At 45.0% G+C, this 19,386-nt stretch overlaps 1 protein-coding gene across 7 annotated transcripts; it reads right to left on the reverse strand.

Moving 5' to 3' along the window:
- Nucleotides 1-653: 653 nt before the first annotated feature.
- Nucleotides 654-15,638, reverse strand: GPRASP3 (G protein-coupled receptor associated sorting protein family member 3). Of its 7 annotated transcripts, XM_059680150.1 has the most exons (6): nt 15,501-15,638; nt 15,264-15,349; nt 12,508-12,667; nt 4,080-4,163; nt 3,441-3,509; nt 654-3,128 (listed from the first exon to the last, which is right to left on the reverse strand). In XM_059680150.1, exon 6 carries the CDS (start codon nt 2,825-2,827, stop codon nt 1,196-1,198), a length of 1,632 nt encoding a protein of 543 aa, XP_059536133.1. In that variant the 5' UTR covers nt 2,828-3,128; nt 3,441-3,509; nt 4,080-4,163; nt 12,508-12,667; nt 15,264-15,349; nt 15,501-15,638; the 3' UTR covers nt 654-1,195. The 7 variants fall into 7 exon arrangements, with proteins under 7 accessions (XP_059536133.1, XP_059536132.1, XP_059536137.1 ...); XM_059680149.1 differs by lacking the exon at nt 12,508-12,667; XM_059680154.1 differs by lacking the exon at nt 3,441-3,509.
- Between the last annotated feature and the right edge of the window lie 3,748 nt (nt 15,639-19,386).

Genomic DNA, 19,386 nt, shown 5'->3' on the forward strand with positions numbered 1-19,386 from the left:
TGGGGGGTGGTGAGGGCATGGGGGGGGGTAGAGGGTAACGTGGGGACAAGGACACATATGTAATATCTTAATCAATAAAAATATATTTAAAAAAAGTGAGAGGACTGTAAGGTCGCATAGTAAATGGTTTTTTAAATAGACAGAACAGCTATATGCCACCTGCCTCTATGGGAATATAGGAAAAAAAGTATTTAACCTCCCCAATTCTCATTGGAGGTGATCCACAATGAGTTATATAAAAAAGAAATAACTACCAGTACTTAGGCTCACAGGACCATTGCCAGAAGAGGGGGGAAAAACCTGTATAGTGCCAACACATTGCCAGGAAAAGAGCAGGTACTCAGCAAATGTTTCCTCCCTACACGTACCTCCTTTCTCTTCTGTGAGATGACTTTGACATAAATAAAGTAGCCTAACAATGAGTTATAAATGTAGTAGCGACATTTAAAAGTGAATCTTACATTTTATCTAGGATTCAGGGCCATTTCTGGGTTGTAGAATATGCTATATGATGCAGGCAGAATAGGAGGAAACTTAATTCTTATATTAAACATCTTATAGAAACACCTACCTTATGTTGAGAGTGTACATTTCACAATGGGTATGTGTGCGCGAATGCATTTATGATCTGTTATCTTTTTGTGTGTATATGCTTTATTTCTGCAACTAGATTATAAGTTAAGGCTATTTTTTTTTTTTGCCATTTGAAGCCACAAATGGATCTAAGCAGATACTAATAAACAAGTTAGCTTATTTAGGATGAACTGGTTCACTAATTTCTTAAGTAAAATGTTGAAAAGTACCCCATCTACACAAGATAAAAATCAACATTTTCAGCTCACAATGTAATAATATTTGATAACCTCAAAATGGTCTAGCTCAAACCTAGAGACTACCACAAATAATAGTGTTAAAGACATCATTTATAATGTGCACACTATAACAAACAAAATATTATGCAAGGCTCTTTGAGAACAGAGGAAGAAACTCTTCCACCACTCCAAGGCCACCACAGTCACCGCTGGAGATGGACCTAAGGTGGAAGAAGGAAATGGGCTTTAAGCCTCTTCCAACTGTGCTCATCTATGCAGACAGCCAAACAGGACATGAGAGAGTAGAGATGGACTGTTTGGTAGAAGTAGAAGTTATCTCATCAGAATTTGGAGATTGTTCTGTGTTCTATTTCTGGCTCATTTTACATTGTTTCAATAATCATTTTAACTTCACGGAAAAGGTCCATGAGTGTGCTGTAACTCGAGTGATCGACAACTACAATTGAACCCTTTCTGATATGCTCCTTTATGTTAATAAATATGGCCACAGCACTAACGAGACTGGCTTTTGCTTCTCTCTGGTTAAAGATTAGTTTTAACGCTGCTAATGCCCTTGTACTGATCATGTCTCTGGCTGCAACTGGGTTTTCAGACATATTCAAAAGTACCTTCAAAACAAGATTTCTGGTTTTACGATTTCCCTGGGAAAGCAAATAATAAAAGTCTGAAAGATAACTGGCAACAATATGGTGACGGTTAACATCAGTAGTCAGTTGCCCCAGTATTTTTAAGCCAGATTGCTGTCCGGGTGAGTTCAAGGGAAAACACATGGTTTCCTTACACATATGTTTAACATGTAATTCAACCTTGCGGTGTCTTTCAAGCCCACCAGGTTCATTCAGAGTAAATACAGCATTTTTTCTCCTTTCAGAGGAAGGAAAACTAAGCAAGCTCTCAATAAGTGTCACTACACCTACCTCATTAATGAACTCTTGGGCAAATGGATGAACCTTAATGATCCCCATTGCAATTTGAGCTACTTTATGAATGAGAGGATCAGTAGTTGACTCAAGTAAGGTAATAAGTTTTTCAAATTCCTCAGAAGTCATATAACATTCCATTTTGCAAGGACAAGCAAATGGCTTAATCCCATTCATCTCCCTGATCTTGATTTGGCGTCTAATCTGCTCTATAGTCTGAATGCAAGGCTCAGAACCAAATGGGTGCTCCGGGATAGACTCTGAGCATGAGAATATGCTCTTAGAAAGACTCTCTGTTTCCTCAGGCAAAGCATGAGTATTTTCCTCAGCTGAGCCCAGGACAATATATGAAGGAGGCTTTGTCTCAGATGTGACTTGAGATCTAAATCCTAACACTGCTGGAGTTACAGCAGGGGCATTGGGCCAGATAGTTACCTCAGACCAGTCTTTGGGCCTATCTTTTTCATTAATTTCATCCACAGGCTGGGGCCTAAGTATTCTGCTCACAGGTTTAGGATCAGGGTCAAAACTAGTTTCATCTCCATCCCAAAACCAGTTCCCAATAACATTCTCTTCCTCCTCCTCTTCAGTGCCTGGCCTAGCTTTACAGCTAGTGCTGGCCACAGGCTCCAACTTCTCAGCACAGGATGGGGGACCAGTATCAGCTTTACCTTCATCCTTGGCACTGGAACTATTATCAGTCTCTTCTTCATTCTGGAACCTGGAACCAACACTGGTCTCTTCCCCAGCACAGGTATCAATACCAGCCTTATCTTTACACATGGACTTGTTCTTATCCTCGGCCTTTTTCACAGAACGACACTGAGACACTTGAGTGGCCTCATCTTCAACTTTGGGACTGAAATTTGCTGGGGCTCCTTTCTTCTCAGTAACAGTCTTCTTCTTAGACACTGCCTTCACCTGTGCCACTGCATTTGCCTTAACCTCTGGCTTGGCTATTGCTTTGGCCTGGGTCTTGGCTACAGGTCTGCCTACGCCAGTAGCTTCCCTCTTTGTTTTAGCTTCTACACTAGCCCTTTTTGCAGTTTTGCCCTTATTTCTTTTCCCACCCATGGTTAAAGCCCAGTTGTATCAATAGCCCTATAGAGTCTTGGCCTTGGTTTTCAACAAGTCCCGGGTCAATATGTTGACACTTTCACGGGGTGAGAGATCAACTTTGTAGCAAGAGTTAGAGTCAACTGTCAGTTCAACAGTCACACAGTCCCCTTTCTGAACACAAAACTTCTGTCAATGATACAGACAGAGGGCAGAGGCACTCAGACTGAGGGAAGATGATGGTTCCTGAGTGCAGACTTGCTGAAAGTGATACTCTTCCACCACTCCAAGGCCACCACAGTCACCGCTGGAGATGGACCTAAGGTGGAAGAAGGAAATGGGCTTTAAGCCTCTTCCAACTGTGCTCATCTGTGCAGACAGCCAAACAGGACATGAGAGAGTAGAGATGGACTGTTTGGTAGGAGAAGTGGGAGTTACCTCATTTTATCCCTTCCACACTCCCACTAATGTCCAACATCCTGCTCAGGCACTACCACACTCTTCTCTGCATTAAACAGGATCAGGGATGATGGGAAAGTTTGCTGAAAGTGAGAGAGGCTACAAAGCATCCAGCCCCTTTGGTATGTACCACTATACCATACAGGTCTATCCAGGTAGGCCTCACACCAACCTGCACTGGTCTTCCTTTCTTGATTGCTTCCAGTGTTGATAAGCCCTACAGCTGAAATCACAGGCAGACCTATGGACAAAAACACAGGATGGGCTGGAATTCAGAGTTTCAGTAGAAAGACATGCACTGTGGTTTCTAGACCCAATACCTAGGTATCTTTCCAGATCTGGAGCTTTGGTTATACAGTTGGCCCTTGAACAATGCAAGGGTTGGGGTGCTGAAGTTGAAAATCTATGGATAACTAAAGTCGATTCTCCACAAACACAGATTCCCAACCACAGAGCTGAACCATGAACAATGTAGGTTTTAATTGCAGTCAGTAGAACTGTGTGGATAAACTCAACTGTGGTAAATTGGAAAAAATCCTATAAGTAGACTCACGCAGTTCAAACCCATGTTGTTCAAGGGTCAACTGTATGTTTCTGGCTTTGTCCTCCTCATGGTTTCTTTCCCCATTTCCTGGATGTCTGTCAATTATCCTATAAGCACAACCCTTTCTCACCCCCCCCTTTCCTAAACAGGAATGTGAGGGCACAGTTGTCTAGAATGCTAGAAGACAATGGCTCCATCTGTCTCACCCACTTCTCAACACCCAATTCCCATCCCCAATTAGTAGGGGTGGCTCATGCTCACACTCACCTTGGGTCCAAATGAACAGTTTTGGTCTTCTTGAAAGTCAACAGCTACCTACAGATTTCTACAGGAACTGATAAAGGAATAAACCTACAGAGACAAACAGGCAGAGAAGAGAAAACAGAAGAGACTGAGATGGCCCAACAACCATGACAACTGTTATAACATACACTTTTGTACATTCAAGGTCATGTTATATGTTTCCCATCTGTCTGCTCTTGCCAAATGATCCCCCATTCATTCCCCTAAGACTTGCAGTTTGTCTAATTACATACATCTCCCAACTCTGAAGTCAGTCATTTCCCCAGCAGAGGCCACACCTCTTTTCCCTGAACAAAAATGAGGTGCAAGAGTGGGTAGTGAAAATAGACAAATGTATTTAGAAAGAAGGCAGTAAAGATAATGGAACTATTCTTTCAATAGGACCTTTGCATATCCCAGCCCTTCCTTCTCCAGGCATACATAGATCCTATCTCATTCACCACCTATACCAGCCAGCCCACAGCAGGGGATCTCAGGAGATGCTATCTTTCCCACCAAAGAACAGTCTTCTAGCTAGAGATGAGTCATGCCATACAGAAAGAGGGAGGGGTTTTCAGCAAAACACCAGGAAAATATTGACAGTAATAGAAAAATATCAGGTTGATGGACATAAACCCAGAATTCAGGTCCTAACACCTCCTTTTCAAGAATCAGGAAATAAGTAAATAAATGCCTCTCAACATCCATGTTCCTCAGGTATCCACTCTCAGGAAATCTACAGAAGCTTTTGTGAGACTGCCTCTGCACCAAAATGAGAGAGGCTGTGAAGGGTATATGGAGATGGAATTTAGTTTGAAATAAGCAGACTGACTTCATGCATTAGAAATGGTCTCTACAGAAAACTGTCCCCTCTATTCTGAACCGCCATTACCTCAATATATTAAAGTAGGCTGGGATGTTGAGTAAACAGTTGCCAAGTAAGGAAGGGGAATAACAGCACACTATTTGTTTATATGGACCCTTCCCATGAAAATCGATGGACTCCTCAGCCTGTCATTTGCTTGAATTTAATTTGGTGGAAGATCTAAACATAGAAGGAAATAAAACTGCTGCATTAAGAGGCTGTATTTGGTGTCTTAATTTAACCACTGAGTTTTACTTTTGCTTAAATCGCCGGACCTACCACGCAAACATGAGGCTTTGGCATCAACGGGCGCCTGTGGGAAGGGAGAGCACCCAGAACGCAGGGCCCAACAGGCCCCTTTCCACAATCACGGCCCTGAGCAGCCATCGCCATCGCCCCAGCGCCCCCACCCCCACCCCCACCCCCGCCCCCGCCTCCGCTCCCGCTCCCGCTCCGCCATTTCTCCCAGCACCTCCCCTCAGCCCTCTCCCAGCACAGACACCTCGAAGGCGGGGCGCGGGCGCCGGAGAGCCGGCTGGGGAGCAGCGCGCGTGCTTCGCCTCCGCAAACGCCCGGAAGCCCCTCGGGCCCCCTGCGCCTTGGCCCGGCCCGTGCCGCGTCCTCGCCGGGGTCCCCGGCGCTGCGCTCCGCTCCGCTCTCGGGGACCGGCTCCGACAGCCCGGCTCGCCTCCTCCTCGCCAGGATGCCAGGGTCGCGGCGCGGGCTGTAAGCGGGTGGGAGCGGGGCCGCCCCCCGCCCCCCGCCCCCCGCCCCCCACTTGCCTTTCCAGGCTCGGGGCCTGGTGGTCGTCCTCCCCGCCTCTCAGAGCTGCTCACGCAGATCCCACCGCCGGCCGTGAGCGCGGAACCGCAAAGAGGCGTCCCGCCCCCGCGCCGCTGCACCAAACCGGCAGGGGCTGCGCAGGCTGCGACAGAAGCGCTGGCAGCGAGGGTGTCGGGAAGGGGCGGAGGGATACAGCACGAATGGGCTCGACGCCCCCCTGGGCCCACCGTAGTTCCGACCCGAGGGGGCGGGGCCGGCCGGGGTCCGGGCCAGACCAGACCCAGCCCGAGGGGCGGCTTAGCGCCAGCCCGCCTCCGGGCACCAGCGCGGCCCCCTGCCTGGCGACCACCCCCACGGCAGCGCCCTTCCTGGCGCTACAATCAGGGGGTCGGCGGGCGGGCGGGGGCCTGGGGGGCGGATGGGGAGGGAGGTCCATCGGAGCTGGGCTGGTCGCTGCAGCGGAAGGATACAAAGCGCCCTTGGTCTGTGCATCCCCAGACAGCTCTGTCTGCCCACCTCCCCCTCCTCCATCCCACCAGCCATCCTTCCAGACGCGATGGGAGAGGAGGGGCTGTGGGGACTGCGGGCTGTGAGGGGGGGAGGAGAGCCATACGTATTTTTAATTCCCTGATAATTACACAGGCTGAAATTGGGTGAATAGACCCTTAGCAAGAAGTTTTATGTTAGGCTGGTTAGCAGTTGAGCTGTGCGTAATGTTTGCTGTAGCTGTAGGTGCTGGTGTTCAGATTCCTCTAGTGTCCTTATTTTTGTCTTCCTTATCTTTGGGCTTCCCTAATTACTCCTTGCAGAATCTATGCACATTATAGCTCCTTTAGCTGTACTCCACTCCTATTATACTGGACACTTGTGACATGGTAAAAATGTGTGAAATGTTCTATAATCTTACAATTAAATTCTAGTCCTTTGTGGGCCTGGGTCCCTAGGCTGTGTCCTTCACAAATATTTCCTAGCTTCTTTCTCTCTTTTACATGAAAATGGAAGACTAGAGTGGGTGGTTAAGAGGAGTACCTTTCGCCCTGACTGGTTTGGCTCAGTGGATAGAGCATTGGCCTGCGGACTCGGGGGTCCCGTGTTCGATTCCAGTTAAGGGCATGTACCTCAATTGCGGGCACATCCCTAGTGGGGGATGTGCAGGAGGCAGCTGATCCATGTTTCTCTCTCATCGATGTTTCTAACTCTCTATCCCTCTCCCTTCCTCTCTGTAAAAAAATCAATTATATATATATACACTAGGGGCCCAGTGCATGAAATTCGTGCACTGGGTGTGTGTGTGGGGGGAGGTGTCCCTCAGCCCAGCCTGCCCCCTCTCACATACTGGGAGCCCTCAGGCGTTGACCCCCATCACCCTCCAATCGCAGGATCGGCCCCTTGCCCAGGCCTGACGCCTCTGACAGAGGCGTCAGGCCTGGGCAGGGGACCCTCATTTCCCCCCACACTGGTTCTGCCCCCAGCCCAGGCCTGATGCCTCTGGCCCAGGCATCAGGCCTGGGCAGGGGACCCCCAGACCCCTCCGATTGCTGGCTCTGCCCCTTGCCCAGGCCTGATGCCTCAGCCAGAGGCGTAGACCCCCATCACCCTCTGATCACCTGATCGGCCCCTTGCCCAGGCCTGACGCCTCCGCCAGAGGTGTCAGGCTTGGACAGGGGACCCCCATCTCCCCCCAATCACTGGCTCTGGCCCCTGCCCAGGCCTGAGGCCTCTGGCCCAGGAATCATGCCTGGGCAGGGGACCCACATCTCCCTCTGATCGCTTGCAACACACCCCGCCCAAGCCTGACGCCTCTGACCCAGGCTTCAGGCCTGGGCAAGGGGACCATCATATCCCCCCAATCCCCGGCTCCGCCCCCCACCCAGGCCTGATGCCTCGGCCAGAGGAGTTGACCCTCATCACCCTCCGATCACCAATCACCGGATCGGCCCCTTGACTAGGCCTGAGGCCTCCGGCAGAGGTGTCAGGCCTGAGCAGGGGACCCCCAGCTCCCCGCGGTTGCAGGCTCCGCCCCTGCCCAGGCCTAACGCCTCTGGCTGAGGCATCCGGCTCGGGCAGCGAGGACCCGCAGCTGCAGCGGCCCCACGATCGTGGTCTCCGCATTAGGCCCAGGCAAGAGGCCCCTAGCTCCTGGGACTGCCAGCTTCGACCGTGCCCAGCTCCCATCGCTGGCTCCACCCCTACTTCCTGCTATCACTGGCCAGGGCGGCAAAGGCGCCTGATTCTCTGATCATGGCTGGGGGGCAGGGCAAAGGCGGCCCCAGGGCCGCCTTTGCCCTGCCCCCCAGCTCTTAGCTCCCCCCTGGGTTTCCGATCACTGTCAGTGGCAGGGGGCTTCTTCCTGCTTTCCCTTTCACCTCCCTGCATTGTGCCTACATATGCAAATTAACCGCCATCTTGTTGGCAGTTAACTGCCAATCTTAGTTGGCAGTTAATTTGCATATGGCCCTGATTAGCCAATGAAAAGGGTATCGTCATACGCCAATTACCATTTTTCTCTTTTATTAGTGTAGATTAAAGAGGAATGCCTTTCCTTTAACAGAGATAACCTCTGGGAAAGTATTTCCACTGCAGAGAGGTCTTTGTCATGGAGAAGGCTCTGGGTTATTTCACAGGAGCACACTTCCTCTCCCACTGCTGGAGCCATAAGATCTTTCTGGGATGTTCACTATAAGAACCTGCTAGAGTTCCTGGATTTAAAGACCATGAAACCTCTAAGACTGCAGGTTGGGTTTCTCACTCTCATACTATTCCACACTCAGTCTCCAGCAATTTGTCAAATTTACTCTTTAAGTCTTCTGCCCTGTTTATGTCTCTAGCTGTCTGTGCTCTATGTAAGGACAGATAGGTTATGACTCCCCAGATTTGTCCTTTCTCCAGAATTCGGGGTGGTCATTTGCCCTGTGACATGTTTTCTTATGGGTCTAAGATAAGTCATTGATTCTGTTTGTTCAGCTTTTTTATTTTTCTGGTTTTCAGTACAAAAGCAATGACTTCCAAACTATCTACATGACAACTGACATTGGAAAGCTGGCCTATGGATTTTAACCCTGTAGTTAAAGGCCAGTGAACAGCTTTTGTCCTATTCTTTTCAGCTGAACTTCAGATCTGAAAAATGAGAAACCATCTGATATTCTGAAATACCTGCATGTATCAGGTCTGTCTAGTTCCTTTTTAAAATGTCATCTAGTCATATTATGGGGTAAGCTGGGGTAAGTAGGGAAGAGTAGATGATAACACCGTGGTAGCTTTTAGTGGTCTTAATTGCTAAGACATTGCCCTGTGCTCTTTATTACTATAACCTCAATGCTTTGTAATACACTGTTTTGCCTACCATAACCAACTCCTTACTAAAAGAACGTCATTTTTGCATAAATATGCCGCCCTTCTCCTTGTAGTCATGTGTCTCAGGGAGGCTGATCGCAGTTCCAGGGTTGAATCTGCATTGTGTAGGGGTAATCCATTCCCTTGGTGCTCTCTGGTTTAGGAAGGGTGATGATTTAACCCCAACTCTGCTCAATGAGACATTAGGAGAAGACTGCAGAAGGATGAAATAAAGTGTCCTCACTCATAAAAAAAGGCAATCAGGAAAAAATTGTCTTCTTTTCTTAGGAAGTTGCTTGACTCCTAGAATCATTGCAGCCATCAAGCTTCCAGCCTTCAGATGGAAGCTGATACTGTGAATGGTAGAAGAAGATGGAAAAAAACCTGAGTCCTTAGCTGAATCAAACACCCATCGAGGCTTCAGTACATCCAATATCTGAATCATAAATTTTCTTATTTAGTTTTAGTTCAGTTATTTGTTATATGAAAATGGAACAATCTTAAATGATATGTATGCTCAGGCATTGAACAACTGTTCAGTGAATAATAGTTCCTGACTTTTGTCGTCAGTGAGCACCTACCTCTTAAAACCAGTGGCAGAACTCATGTTTCCATGTGAAAGGAAAAGTGTAGATTCTGAATGCCTTGCCTAATAATTGCTAGAGGTATGACAACTGCGACTGGCTTTTATTCTAGATATAAAAGGAAAGCCTTGGGCAGAAAACCTAAACCCTTACTTATCTAGGGGGATTCAAAGATACATTAAATACTTGAGCTCATAGGTAAGCCTGGTTTCAATTTGGAGTCATTGTGTGAAAGTGCATCCTTATGAAATGTCCATAATGTAAATATATCAGAGTTATCTGTGTTCAATTCAGAGGGCTGTACTGAGTTTGAGAAAGGTAAATTCATAGTGTCAATAGTCAGAAAGGTTTGGTTAACTTCCCCCAGGCATACTGCACTAAGCAACACAGGTATAAAAACAGGTGGATATTTGGAATTTATCAAGAGCTTGGATTTTGCTAGGACAGTGGAACCAGGCACTACAATATATGATAAGGTAGAAGCATAGTAAAAATGATGGACTACGATTGACCATTATGTTGGGAAGGAAGGGAAAGCTGGAATAGGCTGATACACAGGAAGAAGGGGGTAGGGGACAGGAGGTCTAACTATACACAGGTTTAAGTTTATGATGAATAGAGTACTTTGCTATAAGCTGTGAGACAGGCTAGTAAATCAGAACAAGTGGAATAGGGAAACTGAACAAACTGGCAGAACAATTTATAGCAGATACAGAAGGTCATCTCCCTAGAGATAACATCTAGGGCTCAGTTGTATTTGAACTCCAGGCCCAGAAAAGCAGCAAAACCAGGTAAGGTGACACCAGGACAAGCTGCAATGACTAAGGACCCTGCCCTGACACTGACCAATCAGTGGAGACCATAACCCTGAAGGAGCACACCTAGAAAACTGATGAGTATTCTGCTGAGACCTCCCCTAAGATTCCTGCCTTCAAGAAAGAGATAAAAGCCCCCAAAGGACCCAGCACTTCCCCTCTCCCCCGGGGAGCAGCCCGTGCCATTCCCTTTCCCCTCTTATTCCCTCCCTTCTTCTCCCACAGGCACACATCTCCTAAACTCTAAGGGTCCCCATGAGACTTGCATCCAGGGCAGCAATGGACAACGGCAGTTCATTCCGAGGCGAACCCCCTGAACCTGACCCCAAGCCCCCCTTTTCTCTGACTTATTAGTAAGCCAAAGCAGACCAGCCTAGGCTCATTTCCCAGCCCTTTATTATTTTCCCTGTCCCCAGATTAATAAATGTCCTCTAAAATTCACCTGGACTTGTGTTGTGAACTTTTTCCTGCATGAGGTCAAGAACCCACACAGTGGGTCTGCCCTAGTCAGACCCTCTAAGGGCCAGAACCCCTTTCGGGTAACATAAGGAAAATCTGATGATGAAGACAGTGACAGTGATGATGGCAGCTTTTAGTGATCATCAGCACTAGAGGGATATAGACACAGCATAGTGGTAATGCACACCAACTCCAGATTCAAACTACAAAGGTTTGAATCTCAGCTCTTCTGTTAAACAGCTCAGTGAGCTCGGCCAAGTTACTTAACCAATCTATGCCTCAGCTTCCTCATATGTAAAATGGGGACAGCAGCAGCAGCATGTACTCCATACGTTTGTTTTGAGGATTAAATAAGTTAATACAGTTAGAACCCTTAGAATAGTATCTGGTACAAACCAAGCACTCAATATATCAACATTACTATTGTAACAAAGTAACATAAGGCTCAGGTGTTGCAGTCAGACAGATGGGTTTGATTCACACTTACAGAGTCCAAGTTTCTTCCTCTATGTTACTTCTATCCGAATTCCGTCTTATTCATTAAAAAAGACTCCAGTACATACCATAAAGAAACAAATGCAAATAAAAACCTGTGCAGAGGAGTTACTTCCTACCAAGGGGCAAACAGTAAAGGTGAGGGTATCAGAAAGACTTCAGAAAGGATGAATGTTTCCCTAGGCAGAGAAAGGATTGTGAGAGTAGTGATGATTGAGTGAACAGTGGGGAAAGGCACAGAAGTAGTAAAGCACAGAGCACAATTGGGTTGGGAAATAACAGCCCAATGTGGCTTGAGTGCAGGCAAAGTGGAGCAGGGTTTGGATTAGGGGAAGGCACCTGTGAGTGCCTCCTCAAACTGTGTCCTTACCTTATTCTAGTCCTGACTCTGACTTGGAAGAAAGTGTTGGGAGATGGAGATGGAAAGGTGGAATTGTATGGAAAGGTGAGGGCCTTGAAACCCTGCATAGAGAACCTGGTAGTATTTTATAAATGAGATCCCATTGAAGGTTGCGCTTTTGAAACTGGGGACAGAGAGTGTCAGTGGGTGCTAAGTCCAGCTGTGCTATAAGAAAATACCTTTCTTTCATTTATGATTGGAGAGATGGCAAATCCACTCTAATTTTGTCTCCAGGTGGGTCAGCTGACATTTTTTTTAAAATCCTCACCCAGGGATATGTTTTTCATTGATTCTACAGAGAGACAAAGAATGAAGGAGAAAGAGAGAGAGACAGCAAAATGAGAGAAAAACATCGATCAGTTGCCTCACATAAGTGCCACAACCAGGGACTGAACCCAGAACTTGGGTATGTGCCCTGACCAGAATCGAACCTGTGACCTTTTGGTATACAGGACAACACTCCAATGCGCAACATCGGCCAGGGCTCAAATGATATTTGAACGGACCCTTATTACCTTATTACATGAGATCCAAGTAATATTTATCCAGGAAGGGAGCAGAAACAAAAGGGTCATGTGAGTGGTGAGCTTTTTACTTTAACTATACCCCAGAAAAAAAGGAGTGATCAGAATATAATCATCTTCATTCTTGGATACACACACACACACACACTACTTACCCTGCCCTTGGGCTGAGACTAAAAAATTCCACAGGTGTGAATTGCTTAAGTATCTCCTTCCCATGAAAGTGGGACTAAGAGGCATCCAGCAAGACCACAATGTGAAGCTCCCAAAAATTTAAGCGCATGACCCCAACAGGAATTCTAGGCTGCGAGAGTTCTGATAAGAAAAAAAAATTATACAGAACTTTAAAAATCATCTAAGTGCAGGCATGTGTCACAAAAACATATGCTGCCCCCCGCCCCATAATATACTGCTGGGCTCTGCCTCCTTCATTTTAACTGATTTATGTATGATGCATAGGATCAGAGGTAGGTTTACAGATACTAATCCAGCAGTGGCTGCTAAGAGAATGACATCAATTCTTTGGCACCAACTACCTGGAGTTAGCATTAGACTCCACAGATTTAAGGCAGTCCTTAATACTGCCCCCATTTCAGGTAAGATGCCAGTTACAAGTCTTGGGGACAATAACCCATGCTTCTGATTCAGGAGTTCCCATGACCTTCTCAGGTTTGATAATTTACTAGAAAAACAAATTACTAAAAGTACCATATTTCACATTATAGTTTTATTATAAAGGCTACACACAGGACAAGGTCTGGAAGGATCTTAGACACATAGCTTCCATGCCCTTTTCCCATAGGTTCAGGGCAAATCACCCTCCCTGGATATCACTGTGTTTACCAACCAGGAAGCTCCACAAAACCCTGAGTTTTCATTGGGGATTCTTTATATATGCATGATTAAATCAATGGCCACCCGATTGAGCCCCAAATCCAGCCCTCCTTCCCTCTGTGGTCTAAGGTTCTAACTCTAATCATGTGGTTGCTCCTAATAGGTGACCAGCCACATCCTAAAGCTATCTAAGGGCCCACCATATGTCAGTTCATTGGCAAAACAAAGACACTCCTATCATTCAAGAATTCCCTAAAGCTTTTTGAGGGTCTGTGCTAGCAACCAGGGACAAAGTTTAGATATATTCTTTCCATACCACACTATGTTTGAGGTAGTCTCTTTTGTCAAACTCTATAACCACACACACACAGACCAGAGACAACAGAGCTTAAGCCGAAAGACCGTAATCTGAAAATTGGCCCCAATACTTACCTTACTATATTGCTGGAGAGTGGAGGAAAGAGAATAACAAAGGAGGCAGGGATAAGAGAGGAGGAGTCAATCCTAGGCCTCAATCTCTGTAATTTTACCCCACAAGTCCACTGCTCAATCCTAGCTTTTAAATGTAAACATGGGTGCCTGCAGTAGTATTACAGCACAGTTTCAATTCTATACCGAGAATAAAAATAAGGATATGAGTAGCCTTAGGGAAATTAATTATTTCCTAGTGACACGTTCCTAAACTGCCTTGGTGTGTAGCCTAGGGGCACCAGGGGTCCCCATGACCCCCTCAGGTTTGGTAATATTCTGTTAGAAAGAAGACAAGAACTTATCAAGGGCTGCTACCTAGAATGAGACCAAAGGAACAAGTCCTAAAAACTGGGCAGAGAGCAAAATACATGGAAGAGAGCAAAGCATCTGTAGAGGGGAAACTACGGGACCATCCACAAAGCAGTTTCTGCAACTGTTTCCCAGAAAGATCCTACTCTGAAGCCCAGGACTAAAAAGAAAGGGAACCTCAAATGGAATAGCCACTTTTGTATTCCCAGATGGGAGGGAGATGCTGCCCAGGGCTGAGATCCAGATATTATCTTGGGAGTTTAAAGCTTGGCAGTATCCCAAAGAGAAATTCTCTGCCAATGGTCTCAGCACCTAGGTTCCCTCCTCCTGAATCTGTCTCCAAACCCCCTTCTCTAGAGTTGTTCACATTGGGATTCATTCCTTCAGGGAGCTGGAGCCTTGGAGCATAAGGCAGATATATTCCCCACTCCCTTCTTCTCTTCCACCCTCTCTCAATTTTGAGCTGGTCTTAGCAACCCCCATCCTCTAGAAAAGACAAAAAATAGAGTGGCAAATAAGATTGAGGACAGCGGTGTAGCTCAGGGTTCCTATCCTCACACCTGCTTTTCCAGAGCCAGGATTACTGGTTTATATGAGTTGCATGTTCACGAAATGTCACTTCACGGTTTCCAAATTCTAGGCTCCCCTCAGCTAACTCCCTCCATGTGTCCACCTCCCTCACCCACACATAGAAACACAGAATCAACACTGGGAAGGGAGCCTGGGGGTAAGGAAACAGATGTTCAGAAGGCAGGAGGGTCTCAGGCACTTTCTCTACCAGGATGTAGTCCAGTGGTTCCCAACCTTTTTTTGGCCATGCCCCACCTAAGCATCTCTAAAATCCTGATGCCACCCTACCCCCGTGACATATAATTCTTATTATACAAAAAGTGAACTCTTATTCTCATGGGGGAAGCCTAAAAGGCCATTAACTTGGTCTCAACAAGCTTCCAAAGAACATGGCATCCATTAAAAAGAAAAAGAACGAAAGGATAGTTGAAGTACTGAGGAAGAAATCACTATGAAATTGTTTAAAAAATAATAATATGAAGTGATATAAAAATAGCAAATAAAGTTTCAAAAATATAATAGAGAACTGAAATGCATAAATATGGCACAATACATATTTATATACTGTATATGAGGCCCCTAGAACCATAAGAAATGCAAAAAAAAAAATCACTGTTAACTCATTCTCAAATTGCCCCCCTGCGGGGCACGTGCCCCACGCTGGGATCCACTGATCTAGTCTCACCCACCACCTCCTGCAGAGGCCATTTCCCAGTCTCGCACCCACCTTCTGCGTTCCTATCTCCTCTGCAAGCGATCACCGATTCTCTCCACTTGTGCCTCCCACGGGATGACTTCCTGCCTCTTGAGCTCCTGGACAAAACACAGACCCAGCAAAGACGCTCGCAATTGCCCGCGGGGCTGTTTCCTCTAGCAGCAAATACTGTAATTCTGGTCTTCCGCGACTAGGTTTCAGGCTAGTGCGGCACGGAGAGACAACCACCCACCCACCATAACATCCTACCAGTCCCCCGGCAGCAGTCTGTCAATCCTCAGGTGTATAAGCTTCCTGACTCTTTTCGGTAGGAGATAGGATACACCTCTAGGCCCGCCCAAAGGCGAGCGCGGTCACATGATCCACCCTCAGCCCATGTGACCCCGCAGTCCCTGTCTGCTGCGGCCCCCTGCAGTACAAGCTTCTGCCTCTGGGATTGAGCTGCTGGCTATGGAACCTGAAGCTCCTGAGGACGGTAAAGATAGCTAGAGGAAGGCTGGATTTGGACCCAAAGCTTCAAGCCCGAGGCCTAGTTCTTGTTCTGTGGGAGCCCAGGGATGGCGAGGAACACTGGATGAGGAGTTTAGAGACAAAGTGATTTAGCTTATTATTTCTAAAATTCAGGGTGACATGTGAAAACACACACAAGATCTGTCTTAAAAAGTATTGCAAGGCAAAAGATACATTCAAACTCCAATTTCCACCATCAGGATGATCCTTTTTAACACTTATGGTTTGTGAAGGAAGGCAAAACTGCCATTTTGCCCTATTTCCATAAACCAGTGATTTTCAACCAGTGTGCTACAAGAATTTTTAAACCATGCAATAGCTGACTTTTTAGTGAGGGGCACTGACCTCTTTCCCTGACTGTCAAATAAAAAAATTACATCAGCCAACACAACAATAGCTGTCCTGTGTGAATGAATCACAATTATACCTGTTGTTGTTTTTTGTCAAACTGGCAAAAAATAGGTTTTTTTGGTGTGCCGCAAACTTTTAGTGATTAGTTTATGTGTGCCGTGAGATGAAGTTTGAAAATTGCTCCCATAACTCTTGCATATTAGAAGGGGGGAGCACGTTGCACTGTCAGAAAAATTATACAAAACTTGTGTGAAGAAAACATCGGTTACTGGACATCATTTCAGCGCAGAGCTGAGCTTCACTTTCTATTGATTGAACAAGTTTTAAATTCTATGAGGCTGATTCTAACTTGTAGATATTTTGTCTGACATGGAAATGATTTCTGTTTAGTGGAACAGATAACCTCAATGTCTAAAATTTATTGCCCTTATGATATTAACCAGTTTTGTATTTAACCCAGCAATGATATCCTAGCATTTATTGTCTATGTATGTATGAAATTTAACATATTACATTTTGTTTTTATTATATTGAATACACTTACCTCCTTCAACAATTTTCATAATCTTAGCAGTTCATTGTGCTGAAAAATATTTCATGATCATTTTTAATTTGAGTCATAATTTAACCTTTTCAAAAATTAACAGCATTCCAAGACAGGACAAAAATAACATTTCCACAATGTATAAAAATAATAAAATGTATTTCTCACAAGTCTGGATTCAGTCTCCAAACCATTTCTATTCCTGACTTCTGTGATTTCTATCTGAAAGTGAGAAGGCTAACCCCTATTTTGTACAACTACTGTTTAGAATTCTCTGCTATTCTTTAGATGGCCTCTTATTCTAAAAAATAACTTTGCTTTCTAGCCTGCGTTAGCCTGCTTGAATAATGAGGAAGATAAACTTAGCTGTCTGATCTTGTAGGCCAGAGACTAGAAACGCCCATACTCTCAATGCCATGCCAGGTGTATTTTTTAATTGGATATAACTGTGTAGTTTTCAAGGCCACCAGCGAGATAACCACTAAGCACACATAGGGCTGGCTCTTTAATAAAAAGGGAAGTTCTGCTTGTAGCTCTGCTTAGAATTTTAATTCATTTTCTCTAAGCCCACTGAGGTGAATAAAGTGTGACTCCAAACTCTCTGAGCATTGCTTGATTTATTCTGGTTCTCTGTAACAAAAGTATGGTATAATCTTCTTAGTTATTGTTGTAGAAAATACACATAAAATAAAACCTATCATTTTTTGTTGCTTATTTTTTAAATTTTTTTCTTTATTGATTAAGGTATTACATATGTGTCCTTATTCCCTCAATGTCCCTCTACCCCCTCACTCATTAAAAAAAAAAATCTATCATTTTTAAGTGAACAATTCAGTGGCATTAGGTACATTCACAATTGTTACTCCAAAAGGAAATGTTATCTTTTGAATGTAATAGTCATGTAAAAATGGTGCCATCTTTGTACAGCCAAGAGACTAATATAAACTTAGCAAACTTGAGAATTTATTTTTCTTTAAAGCATTTCATTTAAAAAGCTAGTTTTTCTAAGTCTCATGGGAATCCACTTTTCTTTCAAACTTTTCTAAGTGATTTTATCTCTAAACATTCCTTCTAACAGAAATAGTTTGTTTATTTATATAACTACTAGTGGCCCATTGCATGAATTCATGCACAGTGAAAGGAAAATAATTAGAAGAAATATTTTAATATCGCTATTCACCCTTTCTCTATAATAGAAGTATCAACCAAATTCATGATCAACAGTGACAGATCGAAACACAAGCATATGAATGGCACCAGCAAGAGCTTTATATGTATCGCGCATGCACGAGTCAACTTAGCCTTTTATATACATAGACTAAACTTTCTTAATTAGACCTTCTTTCTGATTTACCTAAACTTTTTCCAGCCCAGTGAAGCACCCTAACTTCTCTTTCAGCAGTGTTGAGATTGTCAGCGACACAGCAGTAAATATCAACATGAAGCAGATTATTATTGTAGATCACACAGGGAGAACAAAGAGTAAAATATTTTTTTTTATATATTTTATTGATTTTTTTACAGAGAGAAAGGGAGAGAGATAGAGAGCCAGAAACATCGATGAGAGAGAAACATCGATCAGTTGCCTCCTGCACATCTCCTACTGGGTACATGCCCTTGACCGGAATCGAACCTGGGACCTTTCAGTCCGCAGGCCGACGCTCTATCCACTGAGCCAAACCGGTTTCGGCGAGAGTAAAATATTTAACTGCAGCAGTGTTTGACTATATTCTGCACAGTGAGAAAACCTGAAGTCATTTTCAAGGTCTACCATTTCTTACTTCTTTTCAGTTGGGTCAAGTTTCTAAATCTCCATTTTCTGACTAATGCAAAGAAAATAGGATTCCACCGAGTCTCCTATCTACCTATTCCAGGACTTCTGTGAGGATCAAATGAGATGAGGCATGGGAAAACACTTCACAGACATTTGGTTAAAGTGTAAAATGGCCCTAACCAGTTTGGCTCAATGGATAGAGCGTCAGCCTGTGGACCCAAGGGTCCCAGGTTCGATTCCGGTCAAGGGCATGTGCCTTGGTTTCAGGCACATCCCCAGTAGAGAGTGTGCAGGAGGCAGCTGATTGATGTTTCTCTCTCATGGATGTTTCTAACTCTCTATCCCTCTCCCTTCCTCTCTGTAAAAAATCAATAAAATATATTAAAATTAAAATTAAAATTAAAATTAAAGTGTAAAATCTTTCCACCTGTGTTCCTGGGCTGGAGAAACTTCAAGGAGGCTAGTTGCTAGGGAGAAGAAGCCAGGTGTTGCTATGTGACATCATCACCAGGAGCCCACAGCAACAGGGTCACATTTGCGCCATGGGGTCTTGGCAGCATTGGCTGCAATTTGGTGAGGTGTCATTCCAGGGTGGTGTTGGGGTCTGTGTCCCACTTGGGGGAATCTGAGTGTTAGTTTGTCCATGCCAGGTCCATGGTGCTGGCCAGTGAGCGTCATGGCAGCTCCTGCGTTGAGCATCTGTCCTCTGGCGGTCAGTGCACATCATAGTGACCTGTCGGACCATAGGAGTGACACTTATTAGCATATTAGCCTTTTATATATATAGAAGATATGTTCCAACATGTCTACCTATAACTTGAGGCATTAGAAGCATATTAAACGGGGGGAAAAAAGCCCTGTGCTACTAATTTTTCTATCTCCCTCATGTCTGTCTTTAAAATATTTTTTACTATGGTAGATTTTATTTGACTATGGAATATATGATGTTTCTTAAA

This window comes from Myotis daubentonii, chromosome X (assembly GCF_963259705.1).
Source record: "Myotis daubentonii chromosome X, mMyoDau2.1, whole genome shotgun sequence".
In the NCBI taxonomy this organism is placed as follows: Eukaryota; Metazoa; Chordata; class Mammalia; order Chiroptera; family Vespertilionidae; genus Myotis; species Myotis daubentonii.

Coding starts and splice junctions, on each gene's coding strand:
- GPRASP3 (XM_059680153.1), bottom strand. CDS start 2,827: ATGGGTGGGAAAAGAAATAAGGGCAAAACTGCAAAAAGGGCTAGTGTA.